We start from the raw sequence: 18035 nt of genomic DNA, 5'->3' as shown, positions 1-18035 counted from the left end.
CTGTCAGCCTATGGCCAGGTCGGAGCGCGCGGTCGCCATGGTTACGCGTCCGTGGTGTCACGCGCTCGCCCCTGGTCTGGCGAGGGGGAGGGACGTCTCGTGCGTTTAGACTTCCTGGACTCCCGTGCACGGCACTGCTTATGTACTTTAGTGATCATTATTATTTAAACGGATATGGAGATAGTCTCCTTGTAATAAAGTCTGTAGTAGGTGTTCTTAATGGGCCGATTAATGTTGATTCTCCTCACTTTAAGCCATGTGTTAGTGCCATGTGATTCCCTCATGCTACGACTAGAGGATTGTTAAAACATCCAGCACCTCTCCTCCCACGGCTAATTGCTTCCCCCATTGTTTTAAACCGCATGCCTCTCCCACGACTAGTAGAGAGTGTGAACAATAGATATTGTCATTATATCACATCTATTTTTGATGGTTTAATAGAATAGCCATATATGTTCACCTCTCCCACGGCTATTGATAACAACTGTATTGTACATTTTCATCACAGTGTTTGCCCCCCTTGATTCAGTGGTAGTTTTTAACTCCCTTTATATTGCTGTTTTGCGTTTGTCTCTTTTGATAATAAATACATTTCTATTTGCATATACACTCGACCGTTCTCCTTTTTGCATCTCAATTTATTTAGTCTGGAGTATGAGCCATGTGCAAAAATACCAGCACTTACAGCATTGGCTGCAATAACTGAGGTTATTAATGGGCGTCTGAGGAAGGTTCTGCCCCACTGAAAGCTCTTGGGCAAATCATCAAGATCCTCTGCTGGCAGCTTCTTCTGATAGAAGCAGGGTAAATGACACCAGTGCTGCCCCCCTGGTTACAATTTGTTTGAGAGTAATGATAGCAGATGTGGGGCGGCACCACTCCCTGATGATGTCTCATTTCAGAGAAGGAGATGGCAGGGACAGAAGCAGGGACTTTGGTAGCGTCTACTGAAGATACGAGGGACGGGAACAGAACCACTGTGACAGTGGCCAGGGGTGGCAGGGATAGAAGATGTTAGCATCTGGCCACTTTTGTGGGGGGTGAACTGTTCTTAATTAGGCCAGACGTATGGTTCCTTTGTTTGCTAAATCAAGAAAAGTAGCCATTGTCTCATTTCGGACTGATCGGAGCCCTGTTGTCTGTTAAATGCGGCTTATCTGTAAATGTGTATTGCTTCAGCCCCTTTCACTTAATAATCTGAGGAAAATGATGCAGTTGGATTGAACTGGCAAACCAATGAGGGAGCAGCCATTTCCAACCAATCAATACCCTGAATTGAGAACGGAGTGGTATAAAAGGATTTTGCTTCTGTCACCAGAGGCATATTCTACATGACCTCAGGTTAGGAGCTACGGTTCCAGCTGTAGGATCACAGAACTGCTTCTCAATGCTGACCCACAATTTTGCTTGGAGAACTCCGGTTGGGAGAACTCGGTCACCGGGCTACATCTCTTGCTGTGCTCGGTCAGCTTCCTAAGCTTACCACTATCTCCTCTCAGTGGGTGCCAACCAAAAGTGGGGTGCGCTGCTAGCTAGGATTGTTGGTTCTGGAAGCCCCGAAGTCACAAGGCCGGCTAGCGGAAGGATGAGACTCTGTTTCTTGTACCATCTTGGTTTCTTGCTGGGAACGTACGATATGTTTTTGCCTTTTGGTGAATCAAAGGCTTACCAATGTGTGGTTCCCTCACCCTGTGTTATCGGAGTGATGTTTGACCCACGGGAAGGAGTGCGAGTGTTCAGTTTCATGAGCCTCGGTCCATGCGGTCTTTCTGAAGACAGTCAGGTCAGCGGACGAGAGCACCTACTGACCATCATGTCTCCGCAGTGTCCATTGAAGATGTGGTCACTTCTCCATTATCTCCCCCTCAAACAGAACATCTGTCACGCTTCCCGGTCCCCGTGCCCCGCTCTCTGGTCCCCATGGCCCGCTCCCCGCTTCCCGGCGGCGTCCCCTGCTCACCACTCCGGTCCCGGCCTCCTCTTCCTCGCCTGCGCCCTCCATGCGTCCAGCTCCCCGCTCCCGGCGCTCCTCTGCGACGTGGGACACTCAGCCGGGCACTCCTGCTTCCTCTGCACCACTCCCTGGACTGGCTTCTGGTACACGGGCCTCGTGCATGCGCATTAGGGCGCGCGCGGTCATTGACCCTTTCTTAAAGGGCCAGCACCTAGAAACAGGAAATTGCATAGACAGGTACAGGGTATATTAGGATTCTCTTTCCTGGTGGGCGGGGCCTGTTCTATGTGTTTAGTAAGCTAGGAGTTCAGGTCCCCGTATTGCTGTGTCCTGTATTAACCCCTGTCTGTCTCGCAGATACTGTCCTGCCACGCCAGCCGCTCCGGACCACGTCCGTTCCAGTACCCTGACGGTGACTTAGGCGGATGTTCCACCACCTCTGCAGCTCCGCTAGTCTCCAGTCCCTGGCTCCATTTGGTGACCCGTCCCATCGCTCAGCAGGTTCCGGATTCCGCCTGACCCTACAACCCGGCCTCGGACCCTGAGCCTCGTCACCCGGACTGCCTTCTGGAACTCCGTGTTCTCAGCGACATCTACCTTCCAGCTCCCCTACGGACTGTCTTGCTACCAATAGTGCTTCGGCTGCTGTGCATCAAGACCCTCTGGCGGGGTGACCGGCCTGGCTGCCTCCCCAAGGGAACCCGGTATACGGTCCAGTGTTTCCACCACCCGGACGTAACAAATATCATCAGGGGACGGTGGTGACAGAAGATGTAATAAGTCACCCTGGTGACTAGGTTGTTTCAGGGGGGGTGATATAAGCTGTGGGACAGTGAGTGCAGGGCTATCTTCCTGTGACATTTTGTTTCGTGGGAGTCTCAAACGGGACATCACAGGATTCTAGCCCTGCACTCACTGTCACCCCACTGACTATATTCGGGTGACATTTCTTTACATTATGTATTGTTTTTCTATTCCTATAACAGCACTCCCAATGCAGGGTGACGACTTTATTGGTGGAATCTGCGACAGAAGACAGACATGATTGCCAAAAACGTCACCTGAAAGAGTAGAGAGCTTTTTTTAGGGCGTGTTGGTTGGAATGTATGGAGTGTTAGGTTACACTAGTGACATGAATCATATCTTCATATAACCAGAATCAAAAGTGAAACTACACAGTATGGATTTTTTCCCTTTTTACGTCACACACGACGTGATAGAAGCACCTGACCGATAGTGGGTGTAGCTTTGGACAAATGAAAAGGTAGAGCGAGAGTCACACAACTACAGAGCTCTCCTGTTCCTGCACTGTTCCCGGCTCTCATGGCTGCTGTCCGGTGGTCCCGTCCTGGGACGTGGCTCCTCTTCTTACTGTTTGTGTCTCCTGTCCGTGTCGTTGGGTTCGTGGATCCGATCAGCGTTGGTGTCGGTATAGCAGCTGGCGCCTCGGCCATTACAGGCTACTGGTATGCCTCCGAGAACAATATCGGGCAGCAGAAAGAAAGCTGCCAGGTGGACAAGCCCTTCAATAGCACAGGTTAGATGGTCTGCTGCTGGTAATCTGCTGGGATTTATAGTCCAGCATCATAATACGCACTGCAAGGGTCGGACGTTGGACTGAAGCGGAAAGTTATAGGGTAACGCTACCTTAAAGGACCCATGACGCTTGGCCAATGCTCTGACATCGGCATCACTCCAACTTACCACCATTGTAATCATGGAGCTATTAATCAAAAAAGGTGTTCAAGGGCCACGGATTACCACATTCACTGGGGGGGGTCTGAGCTTATGTACCGAATAACATTACATGTCTCCCATTGAAATTAACGCATTGGGTCGTGACTGTTTGCTGAAACTAATAGGGGGGACAATAGATTTTAAAGTGGTCATCCAGCGCCTCTCACTTCTGCCTCGAAAAGTAAGGGGCAGGGCTGATTTAGTGGCCAGTTTCCAAACATTTTATAGGTTGTAAAGAACTGAAAATGGTCACCATTAAGAGGTCACATTTACTGAAATCAAAAGCTTTTCCAATCAAAAACATCTTAACAGGTCACGTTACATGATAACCTAGGACCCCTTCTTTGATATCACTGTAATAACCTGCAGGTAACGGGATACGCAAGGACTGCACGGAACCACGGGGGTTAATCAATGCAAATTTAATAATGTATTGCACAACACAGGTAGAGGAAAAGTGTGGGAAGGGGAGAAAAGCCAGAAAGGTGCACAGCAGTAGAGATAATGCAATATATACAAACAACTACTTTGAATAACTTGTCAAGGGTAGGAAGCCTCAGATTGTACTCCCAAAAGCAAAACACAGAAATCCTTATTAAACAAAAAAACGCAGAGTCCTTGTTATCTTACTCGTATAACACAGTGCAGAGTCTTTTCCTATCTGTCCCTAACTAAAAGTAGTGTGCACACTTAACTGCAGGTTTCAGCGTGGGGTACCTCGTCACCGTTGGGGCCCGTATTCCGCTGGCAGACACCTCTAAAGTTCAGTCTTTGTCCCGGGTCTGTAACTTGCACGTGCTGTCTGGCTCCTCGCTCCACATCCAGCCTCTTTGGATCTGTAATTTTGTAATTTGCACGTGCTGTCTGGCTCCTCGCTCCACATCCAGCCTTTTTGGATCTGTGTCTTGGGGGGAACACCACGCAAAACTCTAAGGTACTTGGACCTCGGAAAAACAGGGCAGACTGAGGCCTTCTATCTTACAGCCCACTCCAGCACACTCCTCTCAGACAAACAGCCACATGTAGACTCCTCCTCCTCCTGTTCCAGACTCAATCAAGTCACTTGAGCAGCAGGACTTTTGCCCGCTGTTCTCTGTTTTGACAGCAGGTGGCAGCATAACACAAGGAAGTCCATCAGTCTTTTAACCTATATATATATATATATATATATATATATATATGTTAACAGGTCTTACATTTCCCCCCCTCTTTAACCTCGGCCGTCCCGGCCGATACACTCCTGAGGCACTCTGCAAAGGGGCACACGGTGGCAACACGAGAAAGGGCATCCGCATTCTGATTTTCATGCTTAGAGCGGTACTGCACATGATAATTGTATCTGGAGAGTCGTGCCAGCCACCTCTGTTCCATTGCTCCCAGTTTGGCGGTGGAGATGTGAGCCAGGGGGTTATTATCCGTATAGACTTCAATTTGAGCTCCCGTGAGATATTCCGAGAACCTTTCGGTTATTGCCCATACTGTTAGGGCCAGGTGGACGGGCAGACCCAGGAGGTGGATCCACTGGGCCGAACTCCTTGATGATGGTAAGGGGTCCGGTAGCTGGAGCACTACTGGTAGCAGGACAGTCCTTGCACAAGAGTATAATGGAGAAGTCCCTGGGACCACGGAGTCACTGATGGTAGTCCGGGTGACGGAGCTCAGGTTCGGAAGCCGAGATGATGTCAGGCGGAGTCCGGAACCGTTGGAGCGAGATGATGGGTCACCGCAGGGATCAGAGATGGTACGGACTGACAGGATGGCAGATAGTCAGCGTTCGGGGTTCGGGATTCGGCAGGACCGGATGGCACGGCAGGATCGGCTCTAGAAGAGAGAGAGGTGAGTATCTCACAGGAACACAAGGAGACCTGACTCCTAGCTTGGGAAACACGAAGAACAGGCCCCGCCCACTTGGACACTAAACCCCTTTATACCCTGTACCTGTGTGCTTCATTTCCTGTCAGTGGACGCTGGCCCTTTAAAAAAGGGTCAATGACCGCGCGCGCGCCCTAATGCGCATGCGCGAGTCCCGGGTGCCAGAAGCCAGAGCAGGAAGCGGTGAGGAGGAAGCAGCAGAGCCGGGCTGGGGCTGAGAAGCCGACGGGCGCCGAGAGCGGGGACCAGGACGCCTGGGAAGCGCAGGCAATGGAGGCTGGAGACCGGGGAGCGGTGGAGACCGGGCAGAAGAACCGGGAAGCGACGCAGGGAAGCCGGGGAGCGTGGCAGGTGAGCCGGGAAGCAGAGCAGGGGACCCGGGGAGCGTGACACATACTAGTACCAGTAACTCCAACCGAAAGGAACTGTAATTCTCCGGGTTGCGCTCGGCTTCTCGAAACGTCCGACTTCCATATGCAATCACCCGTTCAGTACCATTCTGTACCTGGGCCAGTACTGCACCCAGGCCGTAGAGGCTCGCGTCTGTATACAACCGAAAGGGGAGGTTATAGTCTGCATAGGCAAGCACAGGGGCGCTAACCAAGGCCTCTTTCAATCGGTGTAAGGCTTCTGCTTGTCCCCAGCAAATTTTCTGTGCTTTTGGTCCTTTCGCAGTCCCTCGGAGCAATTCGTGCAAAGGTTCTGCCTCCTTCGCGAAATCTTTGATAAAGCGACGGTAATAACCGGCTAGCCCCAGGAAAGCTCGAACCTCCCGCACTGTGCTGGGTGTGGGCCATTGTAGCACTGCTCTCACTTTCCCATCGGAGGGCTGTATGCAGGGCCGTATTTGCCATTAGGCACTTGAGGGCACGTGCCTAGGGCGGCGCCTTCCAAGGGGGCGGCGCCCAGACCAAAACTTTAATTTTTTTTTTTTTTTTTTTTAAATCTTCCTACCTCCTCCAAACTCTTTATTAAATCCGGCGCCTTTTTGGAGGAGGGAGGGGGCGCCGCAGTCATTTATAGTCGCGTCTATAACACGCGACTATAAATGAAACTGTGAGCGTGCCGGCACTTACTTCCGGGGTCAGAGGAGCTGGAATCAGCTCCCCGCCCCGACGTGCTGCCGTGCGCTCACTGTGCAGAGGTCACAGGAGCGTGAGGCCGCGCAGAGGAGGACGGGAGCCGCCGCCGGAGATGGAACCACCGCCGGAGATGGAACCGCCGCCGAGCAAGATGTCAGATGCCGCCGCCGCCGCCGCGGAGAACGGAAGATGCAGCCTGGAGCAGGTAAGCGCTGTACAGCCGAAGACAGCGCCGAACAAGCAACCCGGGGGGGGGGCGCAACATGGAGGATGGGGGGATGGAACATGATATGGGGGCGCAACATGGAGGATGGGGGGATGGAACATGATATGGGGGCGCAACATGGAGGATGGGGGGGATGGAACATGATATGGGGGTGCAACATGGAGGATGGAACATGATATGGGGGCGCAACATGGAGGATGGGGGGGATGGAACATGATATGGGGGCGCAACATGGAGGATGGGGGGATGGAACATGATATGGGGGCGCAACATGGAGGATGGGGGGATGGAACATGATATGGGGGCGCAACATGGAGGATGGGGAGGATGGAACATGATATGGGGCCGCAACATGGAGGATGGGGGGGGATGGAACATGATATGGGGGCGCAACATGGAGGATGGAACATGATATGGGGGTGCAACATGGAGGATGGGGGGGATGGAACATGATATGGGGGCGCAACATGGAGGATGGGGGGGGATGGAACATATGGGGGCGCAACATGGAGGATGGGGGGGATGAAGGAGGATGGGGGGGATGAAGGAGGATGGGGGGATGAAGGATGATGGGGGGGATGAAGGAGGATGGGGTGGATGAATCATGATGTGGGGGGATGAATCATGATGTGGGGGGATGAAGGAGGATGGGGGGATGAATCATGATGTGGGGGGGTGCAACATGGAGGATGGGGGATGAAGCATGATGTGGGGGGCGCAACATGGAGGATGGGGGGGGGATGAAGCATGATGTGGGGGCGCAACATGGAGGATGGGGGGGGATGAAGCATGATGTGGGGGCACAACATGGAGGATGGAGGGGATGAAGCATGATGTGGGGGCACAACATGGAGGATGGGGGGATGAAGCATGATGTGGGGGCACAACATGGAGGATGGGGGGGGATGCAGCATGATGTGGGGGCACAACATGGAGGATGGGGGGGATGAAACATGATGTGGGGGCACAACATGGAGGATGGGGGGGATGGAACATATGGGGGCGCACCATGGAGGATGGGGGGGGATGGAACATATGGGGGCGCAACATGGAGGATGGGGGGGATGGAACATATGGGGGCGCAACATGGAGGATGGGGGGGGATGAAGGAGGATGGGGGGGATGGAGGAGGATGGGGGGGATGGAGGATGGGGGGATGAAGGAGGATGGGGGGGGATGAATCATGATGTGGGGGCGCAACATGGAGGATGGGGGGATGAAGCATGATGTAAGGGCGCAACATGGAGGATGGGGGGATGAAGCATGATGTGGGGGCGCAACATGGAGGATGGGGGGGATGAAGCATGATGTGGGGGCGCAACATGGAGGATGGGGGGGATGAAGCATGATGTGGGGGGCGCAACATGGAGGATGGGGGATGAAGCATGATGTGGGGGGCGCAACATGGAGGATGGGGGGGGGATGAAGCATGATGTGGGGGCACAACATGGAGGATGGGGGGATGAAGCATGATGTGGGGGCACAACATGGAGGATGGGGGGGATGAAGCATGATGTGGGGGCACAACATGGAGGATGGGGGGGATGAAGCATGATGTGGGGGCACAACATGGAGGATGGGGGGGATGAAGCATGATGTGGGGGCACAACATGGAGGATGGGGGGGATGAAGCATGATGTCGGGGCACAACATGGAGGATGGGGGGGGATGAAGTATGATGTGGGGGCACAACATGGAGGATGGGGGGGATGAAGTATGATGTGGGGGCACAACATGGAGGATGGGGGGATGAAGTATGATGTGGGGGCACAACATGGAGGATGGGGGGGGATGAAGCATGATGTGGGGGCACAACATGGAGGATGGGGGGGATGAAGCATGATGTGGGGGCACAACATGGAGGATGGGGGGGGGGATGGAGCATGATGTGGGGGCACAACGTGGAGGATGGAGCATGATGTGGGGGCACAACGTGGAGGATGGAGCATGATGTGGGGGCACAACGTGGAGGATGGAGCATGATGTGGGGGCACAACGTGGAGGATGGAGCATGATGTGGGGGCACAACGTGGAGGATGGAGCATGATGTGGGGGCACAACGTGGAGGATGGAGCAGAATGGGAAAATGGGGGGGGCGAGGGAAAATGAGGGTGGTGGACAGTATAGCGAATGGGAGTTGCAGTATGGAGAATGGGAGGCATGGTATGGAGAATGGGGTAGCACGGGGGGAGGCATGGTATGGAGAATGGGGTAGCATGGGGGGAGGCATGGTATGGAGAATGGGGTAGCATGGGGGGAGGCATGGTATGGAGAATGGGGTAGCATGGGGGGGAGGCATGGTATGGAGAATGGGGTAGCATGGGGGGAGGCATGGTATGGAGAATGGGGTAGCATGGGGGGAGGCATGGTATGGAGAATGGGGTAGCATGGGGGGAGGCATGGTATGGAGAATGGGGTAGCATGGGGGGAGGCATGGTATGGAGAATGGGGTAGCATGGGGGGAGGCATGGTATGGAGAATGGGGTAGCATGGGGGGAGGCATGGTATGGAGAATGGGGTAGCATGGGGGGAGGCATGGTATGGAGAATGGGGTAGCACGGGGGGAGGCATGGTATGGAAAATGGGGTAGCACGGGGGGAGGCATGGTATGGAGAATGGGGTAGCACGGGGGGAGGGATGGTATGGAGAATGGGGTAGCACGGGGGGAGGCATGGTATGGAGAATGGGGTAGCATGGGGGGAGGCATGGTATGGAGAATGGGGTAGCATGGGGGGAGGCATGGTATGGAGAATGGGGTAGTATGGGGGGAGGCATGGTATGGAGAATGGGGTAGCATGGGGGGAGGCATGGTATGGAGAATGGGGTAGCATGGGGGGAGGCATGGTATGGAGAATGGGGTAGCATGGGGGGAGGCATGGTATGGAGAATGGGGTAGCACGGGGGGAGGCATGGTATGGAGAATGGGGTAGCATGGGGGGAGGCATGGTATGGAGAATGGGGTAGCATGGGGGAGGCATGGTATGGAGAATGGGGTAGCATGGGGGGAGGCATGGTATGGAGAATGGGGTAGCATGGGGGGAGGCATGGTATGGAAGGGGAACCATGGTGGGCTTGGTATGGAGGGGGCTTGATATGGAGAAGGGGCAGCATGGGGAGCGCTCAGTTAGGAGCCTGGAAGGGCTGGGTATACAGAATGCGAAGCATAAGGCTCATTATAGAGTGGGGACATCATGAGGGGTGCAGAGAAGTGGGGGCTGCATGGAGAGGTGGGGACAGTGGGGGTCATAGTTCATAAGTGAGGAAGGTCTGGAGGGTATAATTCAGTGGGGAGGACAGTGGGGTTTTCATGTGAGGGGGCAGTGTAGTGGGAATGTTATAGGAGAGAATGTGGAGGCTGTATACTGTAAGTGACGCGGTGTGTGGTCATTCTTTGTGCTGTGAGCTCAGTGATGGGCAGTTACTTATTCTTGGGCACAGCCTTGGGCTTACTTCGGGTGGTTACTCTTTAGTGAGGAGAATTATGAGTCTCACAAGGTTTTTGCCACCTAATTTGAGAGCAGCATAATGTAGGGGCAGAGATCCTGATTCCAGCGTTGTCACTTACTGGGCTGCTCAGTGTAGTTTTGATAAAATCACTGTTTAATCAGCAGTAGTTATCATTACAGGACTACTTGGTGTGCTGCAGAAATAAGGAGAAACAGAAGTCTTTAAATTTGCCTCAGTATCTGTATATCCCATGGTCAATAATTAGCGATTATAAACGCTATAGTGCACATAAAAAGTTTTATCTTAATTAACCCGATGTGTACTGTAGCTAGGAGAGCAAGGAGCCAGCGCTAAGCAGTGTGCGCGGCTCTCTGCACATGTAGCGACGTTATGATCGCTGCTGCGTCGCTGTGTTTGACAGCTAAGCAGCGATCATAACAGCGGCTTACCAGGTCGCTGTTACGTCACAGAAAATGGTGACATAACAGCGACGTCGCTGTCGCTATGTGTGAAGCACCCCTAAAGCCCCCATACACTATAGTCTGATTTTCAGGCCGGCAGCTATCTTGCTCAGCTCTCCCATATACAGGAGCACTCATTCTGCCAAGTGTTTGTGTTCTTTATTAGAGCCGCTGCTGGACATCTCCAGCAGCAGCTTATCTTTTAGAGGATAAGGCTATGTGCGCACAGTGCGTTTTTCGCAGCGTTTTTGCGCGTTTTTCGGGTGCGTTTTTGGCCTCAAAACTGCAGGACTTTGCTTCCCCAGCAAAGTCTGAGTTTTCATTTTTGCTGTCCGCACACATCTGTTTTTTTACCTGCGTTTTTAAGTTAAAAAAAAAATGGACATGTCAGTTCTTTCCTGCGTTTTTCTGCGTTTTCCCCCCATGCAATGCATTGGAAAAACGCAGCAAAACGCAGAGATCAAAAACGCAGCAAAACGCAGCCAAAAACGCACCAAATCGCGGCAAAAACGCATGTGTTTTTTTATGCGTTTTTCGACGCAGGTGCGTTTTTGTGCGTTTTTAGCGGCCAAAAACACACAAAAACGCAGCGTCAAAAAGACGCAGTGTGCGAACCTAGCCTAATAGGATCTACACTCTGTAATCGGACATGCTGGATCCTTATTCCCCCCCCCGACAATCAGAATTGAGAGCCCCTATACACATTGGGCTGTCAGCAGAACCCGTCGATATTGGCGGGTTTAGACCACTTTAGGTTAATGTGTATGCAGGTGTTAACTACTATCTGAAGGCTCTGGGCTCTATCAGGGAATGTGCACACGTCTTGTAGATGTCTGTGAACCCCCGGAATTATTCAGACAGAATATGCTTCAGGACAGTCTTCATTTTATCCTGTAGCAAATATATATATATATATATATATTTTTTTTTTGCTGTTGCTTCTTGGTTGTTTTTTCCAACATCTTTTAGCTACTGGATTTTACTTATATTTTTTAAATGAACTAGTAAGCGGCATCCAAGCAGCAGCCGCCATATAATGGACCGGTCACTGTCAGCCGCTTCATGTCTGAGGAAACCTGACGCGCTTAAAAAACTCCAAAGACTGAACATATGGACAGCGAGTCGTTTACATTGCAGTGTATGAGTTCATTTCTTTTAATATTTAGAGTTTGGGGTTTTTGGGCGGGTTACAGGGCGGATCTGTCTGAAAACAAAATGCTGTGTGCACATACCCTTAATCTGACTGATCAGAAAGGGGCGCCACCACTGACAGTGCCTAGGGCAGCATAAACCCCAAATACGGCCCTGGCTGTATGCCGGCTTCCGACACCTTGTGTCCGAGATATTCAATCTCTTCCTGAAAGATCCGACATTTTTTTTGTTTTAGTTTAAGCCCATGGGCCCGTAATCGCTGAAACACTTGGCCCAGGTTTTCTAGATGTTTCTCAAAGGTTGCAGAATACACTACTATGTCGTCCAGGTAAATCAATGTGGCCTCGAAGTTCATGTCTCCAAGGCAACTTTCCATGAGGCGCTGAAAAGTTCCTGGGGCATTATTTAGTCCAAACGGCATGCGATTGAACTCGAAGAGTCCCATGGGTACAATAAATGCGGTCTTGGCCTTGTCTTTCTCTGCCACAGGGACCTGCCAATATCCGCTGGCCAGATCGAGGGAGGAGAAGTAACGTGCCTTTCCCAACGCCGACAGGGACTCCTCTATCAGGGGCAGAGGGTAGGAATCACGAACCGTGCATCCATTAAGCTTGCCGTAGTCAACACAGAAGCGGGTAGACCCATCCTTTTTCTTGACCAGCACGATTGGGGCAGCCCATGGACTCTGACTTTCTCTTACCACCCCGCTCTTCAGCATCTGCGCCAAAAGCTCTTTTACCTCTTGGTAGTACTTTGGGGGTATTTGCCTGTACCTTTCCCTGATCGGTGGGGCATCTCCTGTGGGTATTTCGTGCTGAATCTTGTCAGTACAGCCGAAATCTTCTGCGTGACGGGAGAACGTGGCTTGATTCTCCCAAATAAAGTCCTCTATAGCTTGGGCTTGCTCCAAATCGAAGGGGCTCAGGTCCACTCCCATCTGCCCTAAGATGACGCGACTGTTCCATTGATCAGTGGGTTTCTCTTTTCTTTCCATAGAAAGAGGCCAAGTCCAGGCTTCCCCTGCCATGGGCTGCAATTCAATCGATTCTGCGGCCGCCACCTCTTCAGGCGCCAGGTAGACATGGGCCAGAACAACTCCTGAGGTCAAGGTGTAGGCCTGTTCACCGGTGTTCACGCAACGGAAAGGGACCCTTCCATTTCTTACTGTTGCTAAAGTGCGAGCCACCAACGGTTCGTCTCCGTTCTCTTCACCACGGTAAGGCTCCACCAACACCTCCATCCCCTCGAGTGTACGGTGGGCCCCGACTGGCAAGGTGAGGACTGTCTCACGATTTGGAGGTAGAGTAATTGTTGTCTGTCTTGGGACTCGAACCCTCCCCAGAGGGTAGCGGCTCCCACCATTCTTCCACAGTCCTCGGGCACGGATAAGGTGTTGGAAGACCTTTTGGGCAGGCCTGTTAGCAACTGTCGTCTTCCAGTAATCACAGCCCCCCTTGTTGAAGAGCAACTGGTCTAATTCTTTCAGGACGTTCATGCCCACGATAGCTGGCACCTCTCTGTCGTACCGGCCCTCCGTTAACACAATCCCTTTTTTTGCCTAAGTTCTGGCCACAGGCACGTATGTTCATCCACACGACCCCTACAACCGGAATGGGAAGATTGTTTGCAGCCCTCAGTTTGATATGTGCCCCTTTGTCAATGGATACAGTTTGTCCAAAATGTTGGTAGAAGAACTGTTCTGGCATGGTGGTCACTTGGGACCCAGTATCCATCAGGCATCTTACTTCTTTCCCTTCAAATTCGGCCGTGATCGTCGGCGTGCAGGCTGCTATATCTTCAGGGTGTTGGTTTTCTCTAAGCTTAGTTGGTCTCCCCGCCATGTGCCCATCCATGGAGGGAGGCACTAGTTTAACGGCGGTCTTTCTTGCGACGTCTTCCTCTCCGGACAGTGTCGGAATAAATGGTTCCGATTTCCACAGTTCCAACACTGGTACTCTCCAGCGGGTCTCGATCGTCTCTGCTCGATCTGTCCCCTCTCTTCTTGATAGGTATGCGTGCGGGTATTTGGTCGCGGTGCTGTCGTTCCTACTTCTGACGCCGGGGCTTGCATATTCTTCAGCAACTCTTGTAGAGCAGTAACAGTCTCTTGTAACTGATCCACTTTAGCCTCAAGTTGGCTCGGTTCTCGGTTTTTCTCACCCGGGACTATCTTATGCATACAAACTTCACCCCAGGCGTTCTGCGGGTCGCAATTTTCAGTTTGTGTGCGGGAGACTGCTTCTTCCAATATTTCCTGGAAAGTTCGTTTTTTTTCTACCCTGAGCCGTTCACGGAGGGCACCTTTGATCTTGGGGTTATGTAATCCACGGAGGAATTGATCTCGTAGGGTACGGTCAGCATAACCGGGGGTCTCTTGAGCATGGCCTTCAAGGGCAATCAACAATATCTCCCCTTGATTTTCTGCAGTCACTCCTGCTACTCTCAACATGCCCCTCACTCTCTGCGCCCAGTCATGGAGAGGTACATTGCTGCCAGTAAATTTTGGTATATGGGTCAGCATAGCCCCCAGGGACAGCTGCCTTGCTGGTATTCCCCCATCAGGTTGTATTAGAACACCTCCATCAGCGACACCCCCCTGTCCGTCCATGGTTCCGTACCAGCCTGCGGATCCTGCCGACTACGCCAAATGTAATAACCTGCAGATAACGGGATACGCAAGGACTGCACGGAACCACGGGGGTTAATCAATGCAAATTTAATAATGTATTGCACAACACAGGTGGAGGAAAAGTGTGGGAAGGGGAGAAAAGCCGGAAAGGTGCACAGCAGTAGATATAATGCAATATACATACAACTACTTTGAATAACTTGTCAAGGGTAGGAAGCCTCAGATTGTACTCCCAAAAGCAAAACACAAAAATCCTTATTAAACAAAAAAACGCAGAGTCCTTGTTATCTTACTCGTATAACACAGTGCAGAGTCTTTTCCTATCTGTCCCTAACTAAAAGTAGTGTGCACACTTAACTGCAGGTTTCAGCGTGGGGTACCTCGTCACCGTTGGGGCCCGTATTCCGCCGGCAGACACCTCTAAAGTTCAGTCTTTGTCCCGGGTCTGTAACTTGCACATGCTGTCTGGCTCCTCGCTCCACATCCAGCCTCTTTGGATCTGTAATTTTGTAATTTGCACGTGCTGTCTGGCTCCTCGCTCCACATCCAGCCTTTTTGGATCTGTGTCTTGGGGGGAACACCACGCAACACTCTAAGGTACTTGGACCTCGGAAAAACAGGGCAGACTGAGGCCTTCTATCTTACAGCCCACTCCAGCACACTCCTCTCAGACAAACAGCCACATGTAGACTCCTCCTCCTCCTGTTCCAGACTCAATCAAGTCACTTGAGCAGCAGGACTTTTGCCCGCTGTTCTCTTTTTTGACAGCAGGTGGCAGCATAACACAAGGAAGTCCATCAAACAGTCTTTTAACCTATATATATATATATATATATATATATATATATATATGTTAACAGGTCTTACATCACCTTCCTTCACAATCCTTGCATCCATTTAATTTGCGAGTTTTTGGACAGTCTCTGCTTGAATTTCTTTGGAGGATGTCAGAATATCCTCCCAGAGCTGCAGTTTTGATGTGATCAGTCTCCCACCCTCATAGATGTTTTGATTGTTGATACTCCAGAGGTTCTCAGTAGTGTTGAGGTCAGGGGAGGCTGGTGGCCACATCATGTGTTTCTCTACTATTCAATACTCCAAAGGATATCAGTAGGGTTGAAGTCAGGGGAGGCTGGTAGCCACACCACAAGTTTCTCTACTTTTCAATACTCCACAGGTTCTCAATAGGCTTCAGGTCAGGGGAGGCTGGTGGCCACACCACGAGTTTCTCTACTATTCAATACTCTACAGGTTTTCAATAGGGTTGAGGTCAGGGGAAGCTGGTGGCCACACCATCAATTTCTCTCCTTTTTAGGTCCATAGCAGCCAATGTGAGAAGTATTCTTTGCAGTGTGAGATGGTACATTGTCATGTATGAAGATGACTTTACTATAGATGGCATGGTTCTACTTTTTGTACCGTGGAAAAAAGATGCTAATAAGAAATCTTCAGGGGCCTACAGCTCTTTCCCCATGATTTTGACCCAAATCATGACTCTGCCACCTTCTTGAAGCCTTATTGGGATATGGTGGCCATCCTCTACTCTATCCTTCAGGACCATCCAAGGTTTCATGGCCCTCATCAGCATACTGTTTGACAATTAGCTTTCAGAAACCTTCCTCATTATGCCTTTATCTGCACGATCCTATCTGCACTGTGTATCAGTAACAAATCCTTACATTTTTGTGAAGTATCTAATGTTTTCATACTTTGTCCAAGGCATTGCACTATTTGACCTTTTTCAGCTTCAGAAAGATCATTTTTCTGGCCCATTGCTTGAAACCTGTGGCTGCGTAATAATGTGAAACGTCTTTCTTAAAGGGAATCTGTCAGCAGGTTTTTGCTACCTCATCTGACACCAACATATTGTAGGCAAGGAGATTCTGAATCCAAAGGTGAATCACATAGATTACTGGGTGTAGCCGTTCTTATGCACTCAATTAATTGAGTTTTACCCATGAAGCTGAGCCCAGAGAGTGCTCCCACCCACACCAGGCTTTCAATAGAGATTGTACATTGATAGTGAGGTGTCAATCACAGTAGGGGTGTGCTGGACTGATCTGCATATGGGTTTCTAATCCTGTAATGTTAATCACAGGGTAATAAAGCCATTAGTTTAAGTAAGAGAAGCACCATTGCTGTTTGTTTTTTAACCCTTACATTATGCCATCCTCAGCTTATATAGCAAAAACCTGCTGACAGATTCCATTTACCCTGTAAGCAGTTTTCCTTTAATTGGGCTCAGATGATAAACTAATTTATCACAGGAGTCTGAGATTGATTTCATTGATCCAAAGTGCCCTGAAACACAATCATCCATGAGGTTATATGGAAAAAAAAAAATAATAATAATAATTAGATACAATTTGCATAATAATTTGGAACGGGATGCAAGACCAGAAATTGTTTTCCTTTTTCAGCCTTAGAGGACGACTTGAAGGAGAAGCTTTTCGGGCAGCACCTGGCACATCAAATCATCTACAAGTCACTGACCAGATTCATGAACAATAAGGACCCCCGGAAGGCCCTGGCGTTGTCCCTGCACGGATGGACCGGCACCGGCAAGAACTTTGTCAGCAAAATGATTGTAAAGAATATTTATGAATTGGGAATGAGAAGCAAATTTGTCCATCTCTTTGTGTCTGAGCTGCACTTTCCACTCAAAATCCAGCTTCCCCAGTATAAGGTATGTACCCGACCCCATCTACACGGGAACATTTGTGAGGCACAAAAAAAGTTATATGTGTAATTGCCCAGGATAGTAACTGAGTCTCTGTCTCTCTCCCACTCTTCCAAGCTCCCTCTCACCCACTTTCTCTCCCTCCACCCTCCCTCTCTCCCACCCTCCCTTTCTCCCACTCTTCCTCTCTCCCACTCTTCCTTTTTCCCACTCTTCCTCTCTCCCACTCTTCCTCTCTCCCACTCTCCCTTTTTCCCACTCTTCCTCTCTCCCACTCTTCCTCTCTCCCACTCTCCCTTTCTTCCACTCTCCCTTTCTTCCACTCTCCCTTTCTTCCACTCTCCCTTTCTCCCACTCCCCCTTTCTCCCACTCTCCCTTTCTCCCACTCTCCCTTTCTCCCACTCTCCCTTTCTCCCACTCTCCCTTTCTCCCACTCTCCCTCTCTCCCACTCTTCCTCTCTCCAACTCTCCCTTTCTCACACTCTCCCTTTCTCCCACCCTCCCTTTCTCCCACTCTCCCTTTCTCCCACTCCCCCTTTCTCCCACTCTCCCTTTCTCCCACTCTCCCTTTCTCCCACTCTCCCTTTCTCCCACTCTCCCTTTCTCCCACTCTCCCTCTCTCCCACTCTTCCTCTCTCCCACTCTCCCTTTCTCACACTCTCCCTTTCTCCCACCCTCCCTTTCTCCCACTCTCCCTTTCTCCCACTCTCCCTCTCTCCCACTCTCCCTCTCTCCCACCCTCCCTTTCTCCCACTCCCCCTTTCTCCCACTCTCCCTTTCTCCCACTCTCCCTT

The 18035-nt window shown here is 51.0% G+C and overlaps 1 protein-coding gene across 1 annotated transcript in view; it reads left to right on the top strand.

Moving 5' to 3' along the window:
• Positions 1-3217: 3217 nt before the first annotated feature.
• LOC142250798 (torsin-1A-like) overlaps positions 3218-18035 on the top strand; it is a 24755-nt gene continuing 9937 nt past the window's right edge. The window contains exons 1-2 of the mRNA XM_075323019.1: positions 3218-3491; positions 16981-17246. Coding sequence (XP_075179134.1) covers positions 3278-3491; positions 16981-17246 — 480 coding nt within the window. The 5' untranslated portion in view covers positions 3218-3277. The remainder of the gene's footprint in view (positions 3492-16980; positions 17247-18035) is intronic.

The sequence above is a fragment of the Anomaloglossus baeobatrachus genome, chromosome 9 (assembly GCF_048569485.1).
Source record: "Anomaloglossus baeobatrachus isolate aAnoBae1 chromosome 9, aAnoBae1.hap1, whole genome shotgun sequence".
NCBI lineage: Eukaryota > Metazoa > Chordata > Amphibia > Anura > Aromobatidae > Anomaloglossus > Anomaloglossus baeobatrachus.
The sequence above is the reverse complement of the archived record's forward strand: the minus strand, read 5'-3'. Positions and strand labels throughout refer to the sequence as shown.